This window comes from Drosophila obscura, unplaced genomic scaffold, assembly GCF_018151105.1.
Source record: "Drosophila obscura isolate BZ-5 IFL unplaced genomic scaffold, ASM1815110v1 contig_73, whole genome shotgun sequence".
Classification (NCBI taxonomy): Eukaryota; Metazoa; Arthropoda; class Insecta; order Diptera; family Drosophilidae; genus Drosophila; species Drosophila obscura.
The window spans coordinates 8,016,108-8,035,067 of record NW_024542865.1 but is presented as its reverse complement, the minus strand read 5'-3'; the positions used below and the strand labels follow the sequence as shown (position 1 = coordinate 8,035,067).

Genomic DNA, 18,960 nt, shown 5'->3' with positions numbered 1-18,960 from the left:
GGACTGTCGGCCGAGTTGGAACGTTGGATGGAGCAATCCGCCAGCAGCTGTCGCAATTCGCGTTTCGGGATTTCGCCAACCCCAACCCCAACGCCAACCGTGCTGGCGGATGCTGCCGCATCCATCACGTTTGACTTTCGCTGTGATAAATCTTCAAGTCACAGAAATTGGCAAGCAAACAGCAGCAGCAACAGCAGCAGCAGCAACTAAATTGGGGGCTTGATAAGCACAAATGACAACAGACAGCGCGACAAGGAACAAGGACACGAGAAACAAGAACCGCTAAGAGAATTACAACATGTCGCAGCTTGTACGAAATTTGAATAAATTTCAAATTCGTTACCCGCGAGCCGCGAGCCGCCACCGCCACACCGACACCGCCGCCACCCACAAAAAGTTTTGCGCTCGGCTACAATTAACTTTTAAGTATGCCATTTCACAGATACCACAGATATCGTCGCGATATAAAAAGCTATATTTCGGGCACGGTTCAACCTCCCCCACCCACCCCGCTGTACAGAGCAGAGTAGAGCACAGCACAGCGGGAGTAGAGGCAGACATGGGAATGGGGAATGGGAAATGGGTACGCGGCTGAAGTTGAGGTTGCCAGCAGCAGTTGAGAAATAATTTCATGCAATTTATCATGTCACAGAGCGAGAGAGAGAGAGAGCACAACAATGAGCAGTGGCAGTGGTAGGGGCAGGGGTAGGGGTAGGGGTAGTGGCAGGGGAGATGCAGAACGAACTGCGAACACTCTTCTACCCGGAAACTTCTACTGGGGCGGGAGCAAAATGTATTCAAACAAAAAGTGCGTGCGATTTCCGTTTCCGCTCTCTCTCTCTCTACCTCTCTCTCTGCCTCTCACTTTTGGCATCCATAACGAATTTTTGCATAAATACAGCAAAACGGTGGAAGTGGAGTGGGTGGGGGGGAGACAGAGGGGAGACAGCCTGCTCCGCTGGTTAATCGTTGACCATTTATCTTGCTTAATGAAATTTGCGAAATATCAAATCAGGCCCGAAAGAACACATCAGAAAAGAGTAGAGCAGAAGGGAGCAGAGCAGAGCAGAGCATTTTGGCCGTTATTAGCCACAAACTGCAATAGCTAAGGCGCTCATCTACGGTTGATCCTAGGGATATGCAGGACAGGACGGGACGAGCCACAGGACCGTCTCTCTGAAGTCGTCACGTGGCAGACTTTGAGCCCACAGCCACAGCCACCAAAGCAAAGCAAAGCAAAACCACCAACCCCGCACTTCGGCTCTTCGATGCTTGTTGCCATTCATGACCCCCGCGAGCGTCACGCGTCACGTGCGCAATTAAATTGACGCATCCTTGACGGATTCTCCACCCACCCGCGAAAACATTCTTCCCTTTTGACTTGTGCTAAAGAGCATCCAGGGAATTGGCCATTGACTCGGCCACTCTCAGACCCCACTGCCACTCCCACTCCCACTCCCACTCCCGTGTGGCTGCGTTGATATCATTAATCAACATGAACAAGATTTTATTCATTCCTTTGTGGCGGTGGCTGCTCACCCTGAGTTTTTATTATTTCCTTGACAATTGCATAATCTGCGTAGCTCTGATAATAATTTCAAACTGTTTGCTGACTCTCTCATTCGGTTTATTTCAGTCTATTCCAAGCGCAGGTTACATCGATTGAATATATTTTGATAATAATTTAATGGAATGCCAATTGGGGTTAGAAAATTGAAGAATGCAAAATATTGTTGCAGGTGAGTCACAATAATTTTGTAAGAGTAAAATGCTCTTCGCACCAGAGGCAGTATTTATATAAATTTGTATTCACATGCCATACTAAAGATAGTGAAAATGTATCAATTGATTAGTGTAACAAACTTAAACTCGCTTAAAGCCTAGGACTCAGATCGAAAAAAACACCTCGCGAACAGAATCAGGGTTGATATTCGTATGAAACCGATAAGAAATTTTTTACGGCAAAAACTGTTTTCTAGGCTCTGTACGGAAGGCAGTACTCAGATCAACAAAAAAAAGGTCGGCTTATTCTGGAAAATTATCCGAAGTATTTGCTTGTTTTTTTGGTATGTTTAGTCCCACCTCGAAAATTATATCAATTTGATATATTTTGCCAGCAAACACGAAGCAAACATTGCAATAAGAGTACACAAAACCAAATGAAATATTTTAATAATGAAGACAAATAGAATCGAATTAATGCAGTGTTTTGTGAATGACAATTATATGGATATAATAATTTATTATTTTTATTAAATTTCATAAATATAAAACAAATATTGTTTTCAAAACATTTTTTATTCACGGTGTCCGGCACGGGAGGCGTCGCCATCTGCTGCTGCTGATAGTCAGACACATTACCTTGCCAATAAAATGTTGGAAAGCCCAGGATATGGCTGGGGAAGAGCAGCCCCAGCCGAAGAAGTGCATTTTATTAGCTTTAAACAAAACCAAGCAGCGGTCTGAGCAGTGTAACCGTTCGCAATGCAGTGCACACCTCTGGTCACACACTGGCCGCTCGAAGAATATATGACATTTTTTTGCTGGCAAACAGTTTTTGGATCTGAGTACTAGGCTTAAGTATATACAGTATATATACTGTGTGGTTAGTGGTTACACGTCCGTTGCTGTACGTTGCTGTCCGTCGGCTCGTGTCACGTCATGAGCCGAACGCGGTCATTCCCAGAGCCGAACGCGATCGGCCCCAGAGCCGAAGACCTGGGAACGTACGCTGAAAACTCAGCTGCGACACGTTTGGTGTATGAACTGGCACATCTACATATATACTGCACGGTTAGTGCTTAAGTCGAAACAGGTACCACATCTCCGTTGTTTAATACGTGAAATTAGTATTGTAGTTTCAATTAAATATGCTGAAAAAATACTGAAAACTATTTAGAAGCTGGAAAAAGGCTAAAAAAAAGTTTAGCAGCTGGGAAAAGGCGAAAAAGATAGCTCGCCAGTGCCCCTTGGGAAGCATTTGCGTTGTTTAATTCGCGTTTTGTATTTGGTTTTTGATTTGCATAGCAATCAAAATTTCTTCAAATATTTTCCAAAAGTATGCCCGAGTACCATTAGCACCAATGTGCTAAAAATCGCCGAAATTCGAGATATCTGGCAATGCCGGGGAATGCTGTGACTTTGCATCATTTTGAAGCTAGTAGGCCGAGCCTGTGCCTAAACTTTTCTTGTGTCATTTTCGGTTAGTTTTCCTAGTCATTCAGTTTTCGATTTCCTATGTGCAAAGAACATTCGGCTCTCCAAAAAAGTAATTATCAATTTGGTGAATTTTATTTTGTGCCACAGAAAGAACAGCACTGGAAAAAGCGACTCAGTCGTTGTGTCTTTTGCAGAGTGAGTTTTTCGTTTTTCTCTTCCTTTTTTGCGCTGCCTGGGTGCGTGTGTGTGTGAGTACGTGTGCTTGCAAAAAAAATATGGATATGTAGAAGCTGCAAAATCGTTTTAGTCCGTCTGTCTTCCGAGCAAATATTTGTGGTCTGCGCCACGGAATGCGCGCCCTGGTGATCGCGTTGAAAAAGAACGGAACGGAACGAAACGACAATTGTTTGCAGCTTTTTGCAGAAAAAAAGGTGAAGGTGCGTGTATGTGTGTGAGCCCGTGTTTAAGTGTATGTGTGTGTTTGTATGTGCGTTAGTGAATCTCTGCAGCTTTGGCCGTTTTGTTGCCCGTTTGCTTGCAATCGCAAGTGTATACATATGTTAATACATACATACATAACGAAACGGCCGCATTTTCCATACAAACAATTCTACCTCATGTGTGTGTGTGTGTGTGCAGGCAAAGCAAATCGAAAAAGTGCGAGTGTGCCCGTGTCAGTTCTTTGTTGTTGTAAAATTGTTCAAAAGCCTTGCCCTGCAGTAGGCCTTGCTAAACAATTCACATTTTAGTTAAATTTGCAGAGAAGTGTCGCATTTGCATTCAGATTTCAGAAGGAATTCAACAAAGTAACGATACAAATATTTCTTAGCTTTTATCTGCAGACGAAATACGAGAGCGAAGCCAGTGCAGTGCCACGACTGTTGTTCAGAAGTAACAGAAGGAACGAAGTGTGGAACGTATCGGCCGTATATTTTGTAGAACCAAAACACAACGGAGAGAGAAACAAGTGCCTCGACTGTTGTGTTGAGTGGATCGCATGTTGAGACGGTTCTTTCTTCATTTTAAGGTAAGATATTCCTTTTCTATATACGTTTTTACGGGTTATAGCATGCAGATAATATTTCTTCCATCCATTGAAGGCATTTTTCATAAATATTTGCCATTATTTGTTGTGCCTTATTCGCATTGTTACGGAAGTTTCCAATTAGAAGATTCAAACAAATTCAAGCGCTGTTACCAGGTGAGTCTCTCTCTCTGTCTCTCTCTCTCTCCCTTTTCCAGTTGTTCCACTCTATGCGACGGCTCTCTCTCTCTCTGCATCTCCGCATCTCTGCCTCGCGCGCCTGTCTGGCCGCGCGTAACCGTAACTAAACATTTGCATTAGGCAGCAGCTTCCCCAATTGGCGGCTGGCACGGGGCGACGGCCGCAAAAACCGCTAAACAGAACAGAACAGAACAGAAAACGGCGGCAAATCCAAACAGTTTAAATGACATTTAGAGAGCAGGCATGCGGATCAGGGATAAGGGGGGATTGTGGGATTGGCGGATTTGGGGGAGGGATTTTTTGCTTGTCGGTTAAATAAATTTTGCGGCAAATCGCAAAATCGCAAAATCGCCAAAAGGGCAATCCCATCCGATCCCCCTCTGCCTCCTGCGATCCCGCAATTGGCAATCGACGCCGCAAATCGCGTTTTAAGCCCTGCGTGCGATTAGTTTAATTGCCACCGTGGGGATGGGCTGGGATGGGATGGGATGGGATGGTGGGTTTTGGTGGTGCAACAGGACAATGCAACATTTGCATAGCGGCGGCTGACGCGGTCCCGGTCCCGGTCCCCATTGCCTCTGTGTGTCCTGTGGCCTGTGTCGAGTGGCGGAGAGTCGCGCTTAATGCGAAAATAAGGATTAACCAATGAAATTTATAAATGCGCCAGCCCTAGACCCAGTGCCAGGGCCAGTGCCAGGACCAGTGCCGGGCAGCGCCTGCTCCTGGCCCCAGCTCTCAGCTCCACCTCATGCTGCTGCTGCTGCTGTTGCTGCTGCTGCTGTGCATCCTTGCCCCGCTGCAAATTGAGTGCATAAATTGGCCGCACCATCCGGAGTCCGGTGTGGATGAGGGGCGGATGAGGGGACAGGCCAGGACAGAGCAATCTATTTTGGATTAAATCAAATCGAAATAAACGATTTTTAATGGCCTGCCACTGTGGCCAAGTGCTTGCTGCCTGTCCCTGCTGGAACTGGCTGGCCCTGTCTGCCCCGTGTGGCACAGTGGCAAAAACGAGGTCATTAATTATTTCTTCAAAAGCAAAAGATAAGCCCAACCAGGACGAGTCCCTGGGATGCAAAATTAACCATCCCCGCATGCCGCATGCCGCATGCCGCATGCCACTGCGGCCGACTCGCATCCTTTTTGGCGTTTTGTGTCATTAGCTTAAAACCGAAACCCAGAGCCAAAGCCAAAAGATGCAGGACAATGGTCAGTCGACACACACACACACACACACGCACAGGCACGCACGTCCTGTGTAACGGTTGTTTGTGGCATCAGCAGCTTCGCCAGCTTCGGCAGCGTTTATACCCGACTCGACCTCAACCTCGACGCAGGCCGGCGGCCGCATGTGGCACCAAAAGATTAATTAATCTTTAAGGACTCATTGTGTGCGTGTGTGTGTGTGTGTGTGCTGTGTTTTTGCGGAGAGTAGACCCCCCAGGGCCCAGTACACAGCCCCCAGTCCTTGTGCTCTCCACTCATTAGGACGCTCGGACATTTGGACAGTTGGACATTTGCATGTGCAGCGACGCAAAATGAATTTATGGGGCGGCCAACACAAGTCCCAGGCCCTCTAGTTTAAGCGCAGGAGGAGCAGACTTAAAACTGGAATGGAGCATGGAGTATGAAGAGTATGAAGAGTACGAAGGAGAGAGATATCCCTGGAAATGCTTTAGCTTTATTCTCCTACTGTCACGGAGTCATGGACATGGCACTCCGGCATCCTTGAGTCGTTTCTTTTGCTAAGCTCAGCATTTGTCACATGCCCGCAACCCCTGGGAGGCCGCCGCCTCAGGCATTTATTTTGATTAGCCATTGACATTCATTTCTATTTGTTGGTTTCTTATCGTAAGCCGCATCGTCATTCCCATTCCCATTCCCCTTCCCCTTCCCCCCCTCTCCGCATCCGCACATCATGTTCATCTTGCGAGAATGACCAGCAAAGCCGCTCAAAGGCGCTGCCTGCTGCTCATTTATCCAATCCATACATCTATATGGCTATGGCTATGGCTATGGGCTATGGGCTATGGTCTGTGTAGGTGGGGGGGGGCCCAGAGATTGCGCCTCAGAGATTTCTGTGGCGCACAACACAGAGTCATGCCACGGGGCATGCCACGCATAGTTGTCCCAGCCAGTGGTAATGGCTTGACAAAGCTCTGTGTCGCTTGCCGCTCCGACTTGCGTATAAAATATTTACGGCTGATTATTTTCCAGGTTAATGTCTTTGCCAAATGTGTGTGTTGGCGGTGTGAGGCAGGGAAGGCAGTGGTGCCATGGGGGGGTTAACAAAAGTTATCCTTTGATGCGCTCGGGCAGCAGCATTTTCTCTCTAATTTATTAGCCAGCATACGTGAATTATTGCTGCTGCGTCTGAGAGTTTTCAACTCTTTGACTTTGATTGGCGGCAGCCCAGGAATTGTGGAAGCCCAAGCCAGAGGTTCAGAGGTTGAGTGGGATCAGCTTTAATAGCAGAGCATTGAGAGAGAGAGAGAGATCAAGCAGAGTGTGCAGGGGGTATCGAGGTGGCAGCTTCCTTCAGCCACCATCCACCTGGCGGCCCTGATCACTTTCTCGCACTTTTAATGGCCAAAGTTTACGGACATAAAGAGACGCGCGGCATGAACTCTCCGCCCGGTAACTAGACGAACACTTCCCCGGACTTGCAGACACGTGGAAAGGAATGTGTGCTGCTGCTGGTTGGTGGGCTGTTAAAATGATTAATGATGTGTGTGTGGCATGTACGTTAACGCCCCAACACACACACAAGCACACACAAACACACACACACACACACACAGTTACCGGAGACAGATGTTGTCATAAATAAAAAGAAGCTGAAAAGAAGATGAAGATGCCCCACGGCGGGCGCCCACTGAGCGGTGTGGTGGGGTGTGGAGCGGTGAGGGGTTCATGTAAATAAACATACATCCATGTGAGCGCAGTTATTTATGCATGTGTGGGCGTAAGGCTGTGGGTGCGATGGCATGGGCGAGGGCGAGGGCGGGTCTCTGTTCGGGCCACATTAATGTCAAATCAGGCGCATAAATTGCGTAAAACGCTCAATTTATTAAACGAAGCATACTTTCGGGCGGGGCGGGGCGGGGCGCGCCTGACAAGTGTATTTGCCAGTTAATAAATGTCGAAATCACTGGCTGGCTGGCTGGCTGGCTGACTGGCTGGGCGAGAGCCACTCCCACACACTGGAGAACTGATTGCATATTTAAGTGGCGCATTCATCGCCTCTGCGCATCCTTTTCTCACGGCTCCGCTTCCGCGTCCGCGTCCGCGACTCGTTGCTGCTGCTGCTCCTCCGATTCCGATTCCCATTCCCAATCCGATTGTGTTTCTGTTTCTGTTTCTGATTCCGACAACGGCTCGAGGTGGCAATTGTACAATTCAAAAAGTGGCCTGGATGATGGCAATTGCCATCAATCGATTTGGCTTACAGTGTTGCGTGGAGTGGGCGGAATGGGGAGCATGGGGCGATCCACGACCCAGGACCCAGGGATAGTGACAAATGCAATCACAACAGCGTAGATTTAGATATTCCCCGCCAAAGGGCTCATAAAAATTGTAAATCGTTTTGCTTTTTGGATATTTTCTGGTCGCTGTCGGCCAGCCACAACACCGCCCTGTGCCCTGTTGAGTGGGGTAGCTGCGGGGGCGGGGAGCCCCCTCGAGAGCATTGCCAAGTCGCATATGCCGGCCGGGGCTCTGCTCTGCTCTGCTTTGCTCTGCTCTGCTTGTTTCGCGTTTTGTTATCCTTTGCTGCTGCTGCTGCTGCTGCTGCTTTGCTGCTTCACAATTGCACGGACGACGACGTGCTGGGCTCTGTGCTGTCTCGCATGTGTGTGTGTGTGTGTGTGTGTGTTGTGTAGGTGTCAAGGGTGCTGTCCTGGCCTCGAAGCAAGACCCCATCCATTCCCCCCAACCAAAACAGGATTGCATATTCCGCTGCTCACGAACATGAGCGCTCGTTAAACGGATGAGTTAAAAGTCAAAAGCCCTAAAGGATTTTATTTGAATTGCGGTCTGAGCGGCCGCCACTGCCAGCCACCGCCATCGTTCGACGTTTTGCTTCGTCTCTATGTCTGTGTCTGCCTCCTTCTTCGCTTGCTTCGCCCGCACCCGCACCCGCACCCCTCTTGTGTGCCCTCTTGTGTGCCATGTTTTATTTAAAGTTTATCTTTGCTGCCTTTTTTTGCCCTGCCCTGCCCTGCGCGCTGCCTTCTTCACGCTAATTTCGCGCCAAGGCAGTAAAAAAAATATTGCGCAAAATAAAATGTTGGAAAAATATTTTGGCGCAAGATGGAAAACAAAAGGGTTCTTCCATGGCTTTCACACTCCAACTCACTTACCCACTCACTCCCTCCCCCACCCCCTCGGCTTTGCTCCTTTTTGTGAATGTCGGCACGTCGCCGTTTCCAAGCCGTGTTGAAAAATATTTGAAATAATTGCAAAAATGCTTTCACAGCATCAGTGGTGAGTGGCGGCCCGGCTCGGCTGCTTTGGTGTCAGGGGAGGCAGAAGACTTTCAGCTTTCGGGTTATTGTGTTGGCATTGTCTTACAAAGTGGAGAGCCGCTGAGAGCGAAGGGCGCTTCGCTTTCCAATGCGAGGCACGTTTGGGGGCCAGTGCAAATCCCTTTAAACTGGAGCAGACGCGTATCGCATTCGACATCCGGAATCTACACTCTTCCAATCTTCCAATTTTTGCCGGGATAATGAAACCATTGAGATTCGTTTTTTATTTATGTTTTCTTTTGCTTTTGCTTTTCCTTTTCCCTTTTTATTCCCTTAGCATGGCGCAGCCGGTAGACAATTCGTTTTCATACTGGTCAAGCAGTGCACGCCCCGGCGGCGGCCAAGCAGCAACAAGTAAGCAGTCCATTCCCATTCCACGTCCCAAGTCCCATGCATCTGTTCTAATTCCATCTATTCCAAAGCCAATGCCAGCGGTGCGCAAAGCTATCGCGCGCCAGACTTCAGGAGCACCGAGTACAGCGGTCAGATGTCGCCCTACGCTCCCTCATTCTATCCCGCGGGCTCATACGCGGCCCAGCTGCTCGCCCACGAGGAGACACAGGAGAACGGCAGGCTTGCAGCTGCGCGGGCGGCTCAGAACCGCCAGCAAGCGCCACCGGAACGAACTCAAGGCATGCTGAGCATCTACAATTCCACCAACGCTTGGCTGGGCCTGAACGAGCCGGGCGTAGCTCAGTGGAAGGCCGGCCAAGCCGCCTATCCACGCCGTCCCCAGTCGAATAGCAGCGCGAACAGCATCTTTCCGCGACGCCCCCCATCGAATGCCAGCTCAACAAACAGCAGCAGTTTTCCACGGTCCCAGGTGTCGTCGGGCAACAGTCCACGAGCGTCGCAGGCGTCGCAGGCAGACAATCACACTTCAAGGGTCCAAACCATTCGAATAACAAATCCCTGTCTGCCCAACACTCGCCACCTTTTGAGTCCGGAAAGAGAGCCGCGCCAGGCGAATGCTTCTCCAGCCGCAGCAGCAGCACCAGCAGCAGCAGCACCACCACCAGATCGTCCAGAGTCGGCTGCTCGCTCGCGATGCTCGCCCGATGGCATTCAACCCAAGTTCGTGTGGCCAAGAAAGCGGCCTTGCTCGGCTTGGGTGGAACCAAGGCAGCAGGCATCAGCGCGATCGTCGCCTTCAATAGCGCCAGCGATGGTCACGGCAACGGCGACGGCGACATCGAACTATCCGCCCTTTGAGGAATTTGTCGCACAGCTGGACCAATGGGGCGTGGATCGGGAGATGTTCGTTGGCACTCTGCGTAATCTGGTGGTGCGTGCCAACGACTTGCTGCAGCCATTGCTGGGTGGTCGATTCAGTCAAATGTCGCCCGAGCAGATGGCCGACTACACCTCGGCCATCATCAACACTGGGCCGCTGCATCCCAGCCTGTTCCTTCCGTCCGTAAGTGGCCGTCATCATCACTATCGTGCGGAAATAATTGCCATTAACGATCGCCCAACCCCTAACCCAACCCCCAGCATGCACAGCGACAGTGGGAGGGCCACGGACTCGAGCTGCCCTCCAGTCATCCGCATAGCCTGACGCCCGAGGACTTGGCACAGATCAGAGTAAGCATCCAATCCGCCCGCAGGTCCGCAAGAGGCTTTCTAATGGTAACTCCCTCCCTTCCTATCGTAGGCGTTTTGCAGCACGAAGGACGCCAGCACACAGACGGAGTATGACTGCCTCTGCATGATGTTGGGCTTTCCCGGCATTCCGGCTCTAGATCGTCCCCAAGCTGGACCTTATGCGGCACCGCCATTGTTTGAAGCGACCCCGAACGGGCCGCGTCTAGCTCCATTGGGTACTGTCCCGCCACTCGAACCGATTCAGAACTTTGCGCCGGAAACTGGTCTAGGCGCAGCATTCGGACAAGGCGCAGGACTTGGAACTGGGGCAGGACTCGGTCCCAACGCTGGACTCGGAACTGGGGCAGGACTCAGACCTAATGCAGGACACGGAGTAGGACCCGGTCCTAACGCTGGACTCGGAACTGATGCAGGAGTCAGAACTAATTCAGGACTCAGAACTAATTCAGGACACGGAGTAGGACTCGGTCCTAGCGCTGGACTCAAACCTAATGCAGGACACGGAGTAGGACTCGGTTCTAACGCTGGACTCGGAACTGGGGCGGGAGTGAGACCTAATTCAGGACACGGAGTAGGACTCGGTACTAACGCTGGACTCGGAACTGGGGCAGGATTTGTTACTGGCGCTGGACACGCACCTGGCGCAGGGTTCGGACAAGGAGCAGCATTCGGAGCTGGTGCAGGAGCCGTACCACCGACAGGATGGCAATATGGTAAGAATCATTTTTATACCCATACTCAAAAAAGAGTTAAGGGTTAAGTTAAGTTAAGTAAAAATGGATGTGTGCAACGCAGAGAAGGAAACGTTTCCGACCCCATAAAGTATATATGTATATTCTTGATCAGCATCAATAGCCGAGTGGATACAGCCATGTCCGTCTGTCCTTCTGTCCGTCTCTCTGTCTGTCTCGATGAGCGCCTAGATCTCAGAGACTATAAAAGCAGGGGCAACCAAATTTGGTTTCCCGACTCATGTGATATCACACTGCTACAAGTGTATTTCAAAATTTCGCCCCGCCCCCGCAAAGGACGAAAATCTGTGGCAGGCACAGTTTTAAAGATACGATGAAACGATAAAAACGCAGTATCATAGAGAATGACCATATCTACCAGATTTCCGAATCTGCATTAGATCGGATCACAATTATAGCCAGAATGAAGAAATTTCAGAATTTTCAGTTGCTTCCCCCGCCTCCTCCAGCCAGAGACCCGCTACTCATTCTCGCGAGCAACCCCTAGCGGAGGAGATGTAGAATCTAAATGGTACATGTAGAATCTACATGTTAGATGTATAATATACATAGTAGATGTAGATAACATATGTAGCAAAAAAATGTAAATTTTTATTTTTTTTATTTTAAAATTCTAAAAAATCATAAGCTCAAAAATGTATATACTGACTGAGTACGGGTATAAGTAGAGTCGCGTCCCCAGAAGCGACTCGCACGTTCCTTCTCGTTTTTTTTTTAAGATGTTCTCCAAGTACCTATATGTATTTGTATCAAGTATTTGTATCCATATTAAGCAACCACTCTCCGCCTGCAGCTGTTCCCACTCCTCCGCAGCCGCAACCTCAACAGCATCCGCATCAGCATCAACCGCCTCCACCGCCTCCACCGTATCTTCCTTTTCAGCAGGCGCCGCGTGTCCAAGCGCCATATGTATATCCCAACAACAACATGTATCCGAATCCGAATTTGAACTCGAATTCGAATCCGAACATGTTTCAGCAGCCGCAGCAGCAGCAGCAAAATCCACAACAGCAGCATCATATGCCACCGCAAATGTATCCGGCAATGCCGCCTTTTATGAATCAACAATTGAATTTCCCTCCCCCGATGAACGGACCCCCGATGCCTACAGTGCAGCCAATGTCGACAATGGCTCAAATGCCGCCAATGCCTCCACAGATGCATCCCTCCCAGATGCATGGGAACATTTACCCGCACATGGCACCGCCGACTGTGCCACCAAGCACAGATAGCTATATGAACTCCTTCACGACACCCAATGCCAATCCCTTCTACGATCCGTGCGTGCACAATCCGTTCTTCAACCCGACTATGGATCCCAATGTGCAGCCGCTCCACCCGAATCCTCACATGCAGCCGCCGCACATGCAGCATCCTACACTCGGCGGGCATCCACTTCCGCCTCCAATGGGACCAATGGGCAGACCTTTGCATTATCCCGATCCTGCTATGAGCTCTGGTGGGCCACGCTTTGGCGGACGTCCTAGCCACAGCCACGGCCAAGGCAATGCCCACATTCATGGCAACGTAAGCTTGCACGGCCATGGCCAGCCTCAGGTCCACGTGCAATCTCAGGTCCACGTGCAACCTCAGGTCCACGTTCAACCTCAGGTCCACGTGCAACCTCAGGTCCACGTGCTACCTCACATCCACGTGCAACGTCATATCCACGGGCAAACTCACGTGCACGTGCAACCTCCCGTTAACGTGCAGCCTCACAGCCATGGCCAACCTCAGGGCCACGTCCACGTCCACAGCCACGTCCATGCCCACGCCCAAGGCCCGGCCAATGGAGAACCGTCCAGAGAGGGGCCGTCAAGCAGCGGACGTACCAAACAGAAACGCGAACACGATCGCCAACGCTGCCAATCGCCACCTGCAAAGGAGCAACGTGCAAAGGAGCAGCTCAGCTCGGACGTCGTCTCCGAAACGGATTCGGACTCCGAAACCGTAGTGGGCGTGGAGCTGGAGCTGCAGGTCCAAGTCAAAGTTGAACTGTGCCAACCCGACAGCACGCCAACCCACAGCAGCAGCGCCGCCGCAGAGAAAATCGCTGCAGGCGACAGCGTAAACGGCAGCCCAAAGACCAGCGACACCAACGAGAAGGTTTCCGTATGTGGAACGGACAAGAAGCAGCAGACCAGCGAGCAGCAGTCGCAGGACGAAGAAGCGTCCCCAAGCCAGGAAGGCCAAGGCAAAGGCACCTCTGCCAGCGCAGGTGGCCCTGCCAGTGAGGAGCCCGATCGTTTCCGATACACGGCCTATCAAGTACGCGACGTCAGTGAGGACGAATCTAGTTCGGATGACTCCGATTCTCCCCCGCAGGGCCCGGCGGTCAGACGAGTGCGATTGCGGCCCTGTGCACAGGTGCCGCCAACGTCAATCGTCAACGCAGGAGGCGCTCAAATGCCGCCAGCTACCACTGGAGTTGCTGCAGAGCCGCAGCCGAGCGATCTGGAGACTGCGGCAGCTGTGGCAAGTCGCAGCACTCGCCCGCCCACCTGGCCCGCTCCTCCAACACTGGATCGCAGCGAGGAGTTCGTTGGGCCCAGCTTTGGGGGCATCAATTTCACCATACACGACATTAACCCACGCAGAATGAGCCCGGCCACTCCCGCAGAGGGCGACTGCATCAATATACTCGGCAATCTGCACAATCTGAACTACCTCGGGGATCCCAGCGATCCCAACAGGATTGCCAGCCATCCGAATGCCGAATCGAGTATTAATTCTACGCTGGATCCAATGCAGATGCCACTGCCACCACTGCCACCTCTGCCACCACTGCCGCCGATGCCTGTGCCGATAGTTGTGCCGATTATGATTTCCGAGTTCAACGTATTCATGCTGGATCCGCCGCGTCCCGTAAATCCAACGATGCCACCACGTCCAATGCCTGATGGTGGCGATGGCTCCATGAACAGTCGCACTGAAGCCAATGGCATGGGATTGAATCCTATGATGCCGATGCCGATGGCGATGGCGATGCCCATGCCGCTGCCCATGGCCATGGCGATGCCCATGCCGATGCCACGTCCAATGCTAGTGCCTGAGGCTGAGCGCAGTCTGCCAATACAGATGCCGATGCCGATGCCGATGGCGATGCCAATGCCAATGCCAATGCCCATACCGGTGCTGTCGTGGGACAGTCTCGAAGCCCTGGACATGCTGCTGATCGATGGAATGGCCATGGTGATGGCTCCACACCCGCCAGCCCCCGTTGACTTTGTGTTCGAGCTGCCCACGCTAAATCCAGCACTCTTTGCCATGGGCATCCAGCCGGCCACTGATCCTGCCGCCAACAACGTTACCGTGCAACCCGGCAGCTCTGCCTCTGCCTCTGCCGCCGTGCCTGTGCCTGTGCCGCACAGATCGAATGCTCCCTCCGATGTGAACAGCATGGAAATGAACGTCGGTGTCGGTGTCGGTATTGGTATCGAGTTCAATGATCCCCTGATGATCTTTCCGTTACCGATACCGATACCGATGCCGTTTCCGATTCCGATCGAGATACAGCTGCCCCGTGGACCCCACAACGGAATGGTGTTGCCATTTGATCTGCCCGATCAGTCGCCACTGCGTCGCAACTTCTACGCCATGACACTGCACATTCGGAATCTGTTGAATGCGAATGGGACGGTGCCGACCCTGAACCCCATTGCCCCTCCCCTGTGGAGCCACTTCAGCATCAACTTGGGCCATGGCCTGAGACTGGGACTGGAACTGGATGCAGAGGTTGGTGCGCCGCCTGCCAACCTGATGCCACAAATGATGCCCAACCTGAATGTGACGTTTATCTTCGAGATGGGAGAAGACGTCACCATTCCACATATGAACGGCCTGCGGGTGCCGAGAGCCACCGCGGCGGCGACAGCACTGCCAAATTATTCGACCCTCTTCAATGGTCTGGAGGTGTTGCCGGTGGTCGCCGAGGAGGAGAGTGACCTGGATGAGTCCTCCAGTGACGAGTCCAACATAAGCACCGAGTCACCGCCCAGTTTCACCTCCTCGGGCTGGACAACAGACGAAGAACGGTCCATCACCGACACGGAGTTAGCCGGATCAGATTCGCCCCGAGTGCTTGGCAGTGCTGCCAGGGAATTAACCCTGCCGATTGAGGATCATCGACTCGATCAAGCAGCCAGTGAGGAGTCGGCTGAGCTAAGCAGCGTCTATGATCTCTCCAGCGAGGACTCAACGGCCATGGATCTCAATCTGACGATGCACGAAGAGCAACCAATGGAAATAGATAATCAGGATGTGACATTGGTGCCTCCTAGGACGGATGAAGATGGGGTCACCATTTATCTGGACTGTTATCGAATGCCCTTGACAGTGGAGGAAGATGGCAGCAGCGTGGAATTGGCCATGGACGTGGATGTGCCGCCGCCCAACCTCATGCCACCCAATCTGGATGTGACGTTTGCCATCGAAGAAGAAAAAGCCACCGCAAGCGCAGCCGCATTGGCAGATAGCAACGCTGCCATTGCCGTCCAGCTGGTGCTTCAGGAGCAGCAGAGTGGCATTCCGGCAGTATCCATCATAAGCGCCGCGGTGTCCGGTCCGCCCAACGCAGCGGATGCCACTCCGCTCAGCTCAATGGCACAGACGATAATGGGGGCAGATCATAAGAGCAACGATCAGGGCAATCAAGTCGCCAGCGGGGAGTCCGAACCAATGGAAGTGGATATAGATAAGAGCGAGGACTGCACGCGGGACGCCACAGAGAGCGCCGTGGCTGGCGTTCCAACACCTGACACATCTACAGACTGAACAGCGAGGAGAGTTTTGGGTTTCAAATTTGTTTTGTATCCTCTTTTGGGATATGCAAGGCCGGTAAGCCGATAGGTAAGTTCTTGGGCCTTATTTTTGTTTAACCTCTTAACCACCTGCGATAATAACTTACAGCAGGGAGCAGCCAAGAGAGAGGCAAGCGAGATTATAACCAGAGAGATGGGAACACTGAGACTGACACCAAGCAACTGAGAAGAAACAATTTAAGACTGTTCGAAGTAATCTTAATTTATGTAAAAACTCTGTTACAATAAACACAAGACACCAAAACACCAAAACACTCAACAATTCAACTCTTTCATATTCCATATTCATATGGCCATGCGGAGAGAATTGCAAAACTCTCTGCACTCTCTCCCTCTGCGTATGCGGAACGAAAGGAAACGAAATGAAGAACACGTACATAGCTCGCTCCCCCTGCCAGCACACACACACACGCACACAAGCAAATATCTTTTTACGCCGCGGAATTCTCAAGTGGTACGCATGGCAATGGAACCCTCGCAGGTAGAAACTTTTGAGCCCTTTGAACTTGCGGGGCGGGTGGGCATTTCTCCGATGCACTGCTTTGGCTCGGCCCCGGCATGCCCTCGAGCTGAACTAATCGGGCTAATCTTTTACGCTGCTTGCATTTTAAAGCGCCCGTTGCGACGGGACCCTCTCTGGGGGCACCGCATCCGTGAATTTTTGGCATGCATGCTTACGTCCGCTTTCATGTGTGCAGAGGGGAATGGTGGCATTGGGGGGCATGGCTGCCTGCGAACGTAATTAAATGCACAAGTAAAGGCAAATACGAAACAAATAAAAATTTAAAGAGCAAACAAAACGCCATTGTTGTGTGCCCTGGGCACACAGTGTCGGCTGCCCTGCTAGGCTCCACTTTAGATGCCCGCACATGCTTCCTTCTGTGCGAGTGCCCACTGTCAGTCCGTTCGAGAGAGAGCGAGAGCGAGTTTTGTTTGCTTTGTAGCCCCACCATAGTTTGACCAGAAATTTAACGCTTCCCTGAACCTCAACGACCGCATTGGCTACATTTTTAATCTACAATTAACCGCCGCTGCGGCTGCTGCTGCGGCTGCGGCGTGGGTCAGCGTTTGAGGTTCGGTGGGGTCGGGGGGTCGTTGGTCACGGGCCAGTATCAATATTGATTCTATTAATTATAAAAACATTAAGTGGCAGCCAACAAATGTAATTAAACGCATTAAACAATTGCAGTGTGCGAGTAATGGCAGAAAAATGCACAGACCCAACTGTGGACACTGCACAATACCATGCCAACACCCTGCCAGTTCCTCAATCCTTCCCCCTCCCCCGCCACCAATCTCAATCGCAGTCATCCCGACTGCAGGAGCTCGTCCACTGCTGATGCACCGCGATAAGCACGTTTTCAATTCACACACACACACACACACACACACACACAGCAACGAACGGCAGCGGAGGAGCAGGTGGGCTGGGCAGCCAGCCCCTGGACACACGGATGGCTCTCAGCGTAGGTCGGATTCCATTTGCTCTGCGTTGGGCAGGGGGGGGGGACTGTGCGGTAGGTGATCGGATTGTCGCACATTAATGACGAAATTATTGTTTCAATTGCTTTCAACTGTTGTCAATGCAAATTTTATGCAAATACTTTTCGCGTACGTTGTCCGCAGTCCGCTGTCCGCTGTCCCCTGTCCAGTGCTCGCTGGAGGTGGCGCTGGGGTTCGTTTCCCTTTTAAATGCAATGCCATTATGGCCAATAAGTCAATAATAATTATTGCCTGCTGCTGCTGCTGTCCATTGTTTTTGGGACTCGGACGGGCTCCTGCTGTGCCACACCCTGTGCCCCCATCCCCGCTGCAACGCTGCAACTGGTTCGGAATAGGCGTTAATTACTTTTTATCTGCACATTGCCAAACAAACAAAATAATAGCAGCCACAAAAGGGGGCAACGTTTAGGGGGCTTGCGGCTCATAAATTCCCCTTGGCATATTTATTTTACGTACGCGTATTTATTTATAAACAATTATTATTATTATTATTGCTATTGTTCACGATTTGTTGCTGGCTGCGCATAAATTAAGCCCCTCCAATTGTTATGCAAAGCGATTTTCATTTGCTGTACGTTCCCCCTGGCGGGAGAGCTCAGCTCTGGAGCCGGACACTCCGATACACCTAAAAGGGTGTTCCACAAGGCCCTCTGGCTGATGGAATTCTCCCGCTCCCGCTCCCGCTCCCGCTGTTGGCGCTTTAATTTGCACATTTTTCTAAAGCGCCCGCCCCCGAAATATTTATGAGCTAATTTATAATTACAGGGCGCGGTGGGGGGGACGGGCATGGGAACTTCGAACACCAGCCGCCAGCCGCTGAAACTCTCAGGGATCTCAGCCAACACCTCAGACTGCAGACTGCAGACTGACTCTCAGGCGAGCAGAGCTAAAGGATTCATCTAAGGCGAACGCAAAGTCGAAGGCAAACAAGTCAAAGTGCTGGCAGGGAACGGAAGCTATCCGCCACATTGGGGGGAGGGGAGTCACCACTCTTGCTTGCTCTTCCTCCTCCTGCTGCTCCCCCGGCAAGGGTCATATAATATAATTAATGCTATGAATTACTTGAGAGCTTCGCAGCATTCCAGCCAAGGTTCATGCGCTGGCCGTATCACGAAGTGCCTGTACCCTGCAGCCCAACGACGATGTCCTGATGCTGTGGCGGGCATCAACGGGGCAAGTGAGACTGAAGTGGTACATGGCCGCTCCTCCCAGGCGCGCGTCCTTGCCGCAGAGGGTCAACTGTTGGGGCTGTCCGTGCCATCCATTGGGTGGGGTGGGGGTTGGGGTGTTGGATATTCCAGCACGTTGCTGGCTGTTGGCTGTTGGCTGCTTGGTCAGCCACATGCACTTAATTGCTTTATGAGGCGGTC

At 51.3% G+C, this 18,960-nt stretch overlaps 1 protein-coding gene and 1 long non-coding RNA gene across 3 annotated transcripts; both read left to right on the top strand.

Annotated features, from left to right (window-relative positions):
- The first annotated feature begins 1,638 nt into the window (after nt 1-1,638).
- On the top strand, nt 1,639-9,268 carry LOC121405050. 2 transcript variants are annotated; one of them, XR_005968343.1, is made up of 4 exons: nt 1,639-1,739; nt 3,989-4,186; nt 4,260-4,360; nt 9,188-9,268. It is a non-coding gene; the product is annotated as an uncharacterized LOC121405050 (long non-coding RNA). The 2 variants fall into 2 exon arrangements; XR_005968342.1 differs by lacking the exon at nt 1,639-1,739 and adding an exon at nt 3,191-3,354.
- Nucleotides 9,269-9,335: 67 nt separating this feature from the next.
- Nucleotides 9,336-16,334, top strand: LOC111082322. Its single transcript, XM_022378518.2, has 5 exons — nt 9,336-10,327; nt 10,405-10,494; nt 10,565-11,228; nt 12,061-16,115; nt 16,176-16,334. The coding sequence occupies exons 1-4, from the start codon at nt 9,398-9,400 to the stop codon at nt 16,038-16,040; spliced, it is 5,664 nt and encodes a 1,887-aa protein (XP_022234210.2). The 5' UTR covers nt 9,336-9,397; the 3' UTR covers nt 16,041-16,115; nt 16,176-16,334.
- Nucleotides 16,335-18,960: the final 2,626 nt, after the last annotated feature.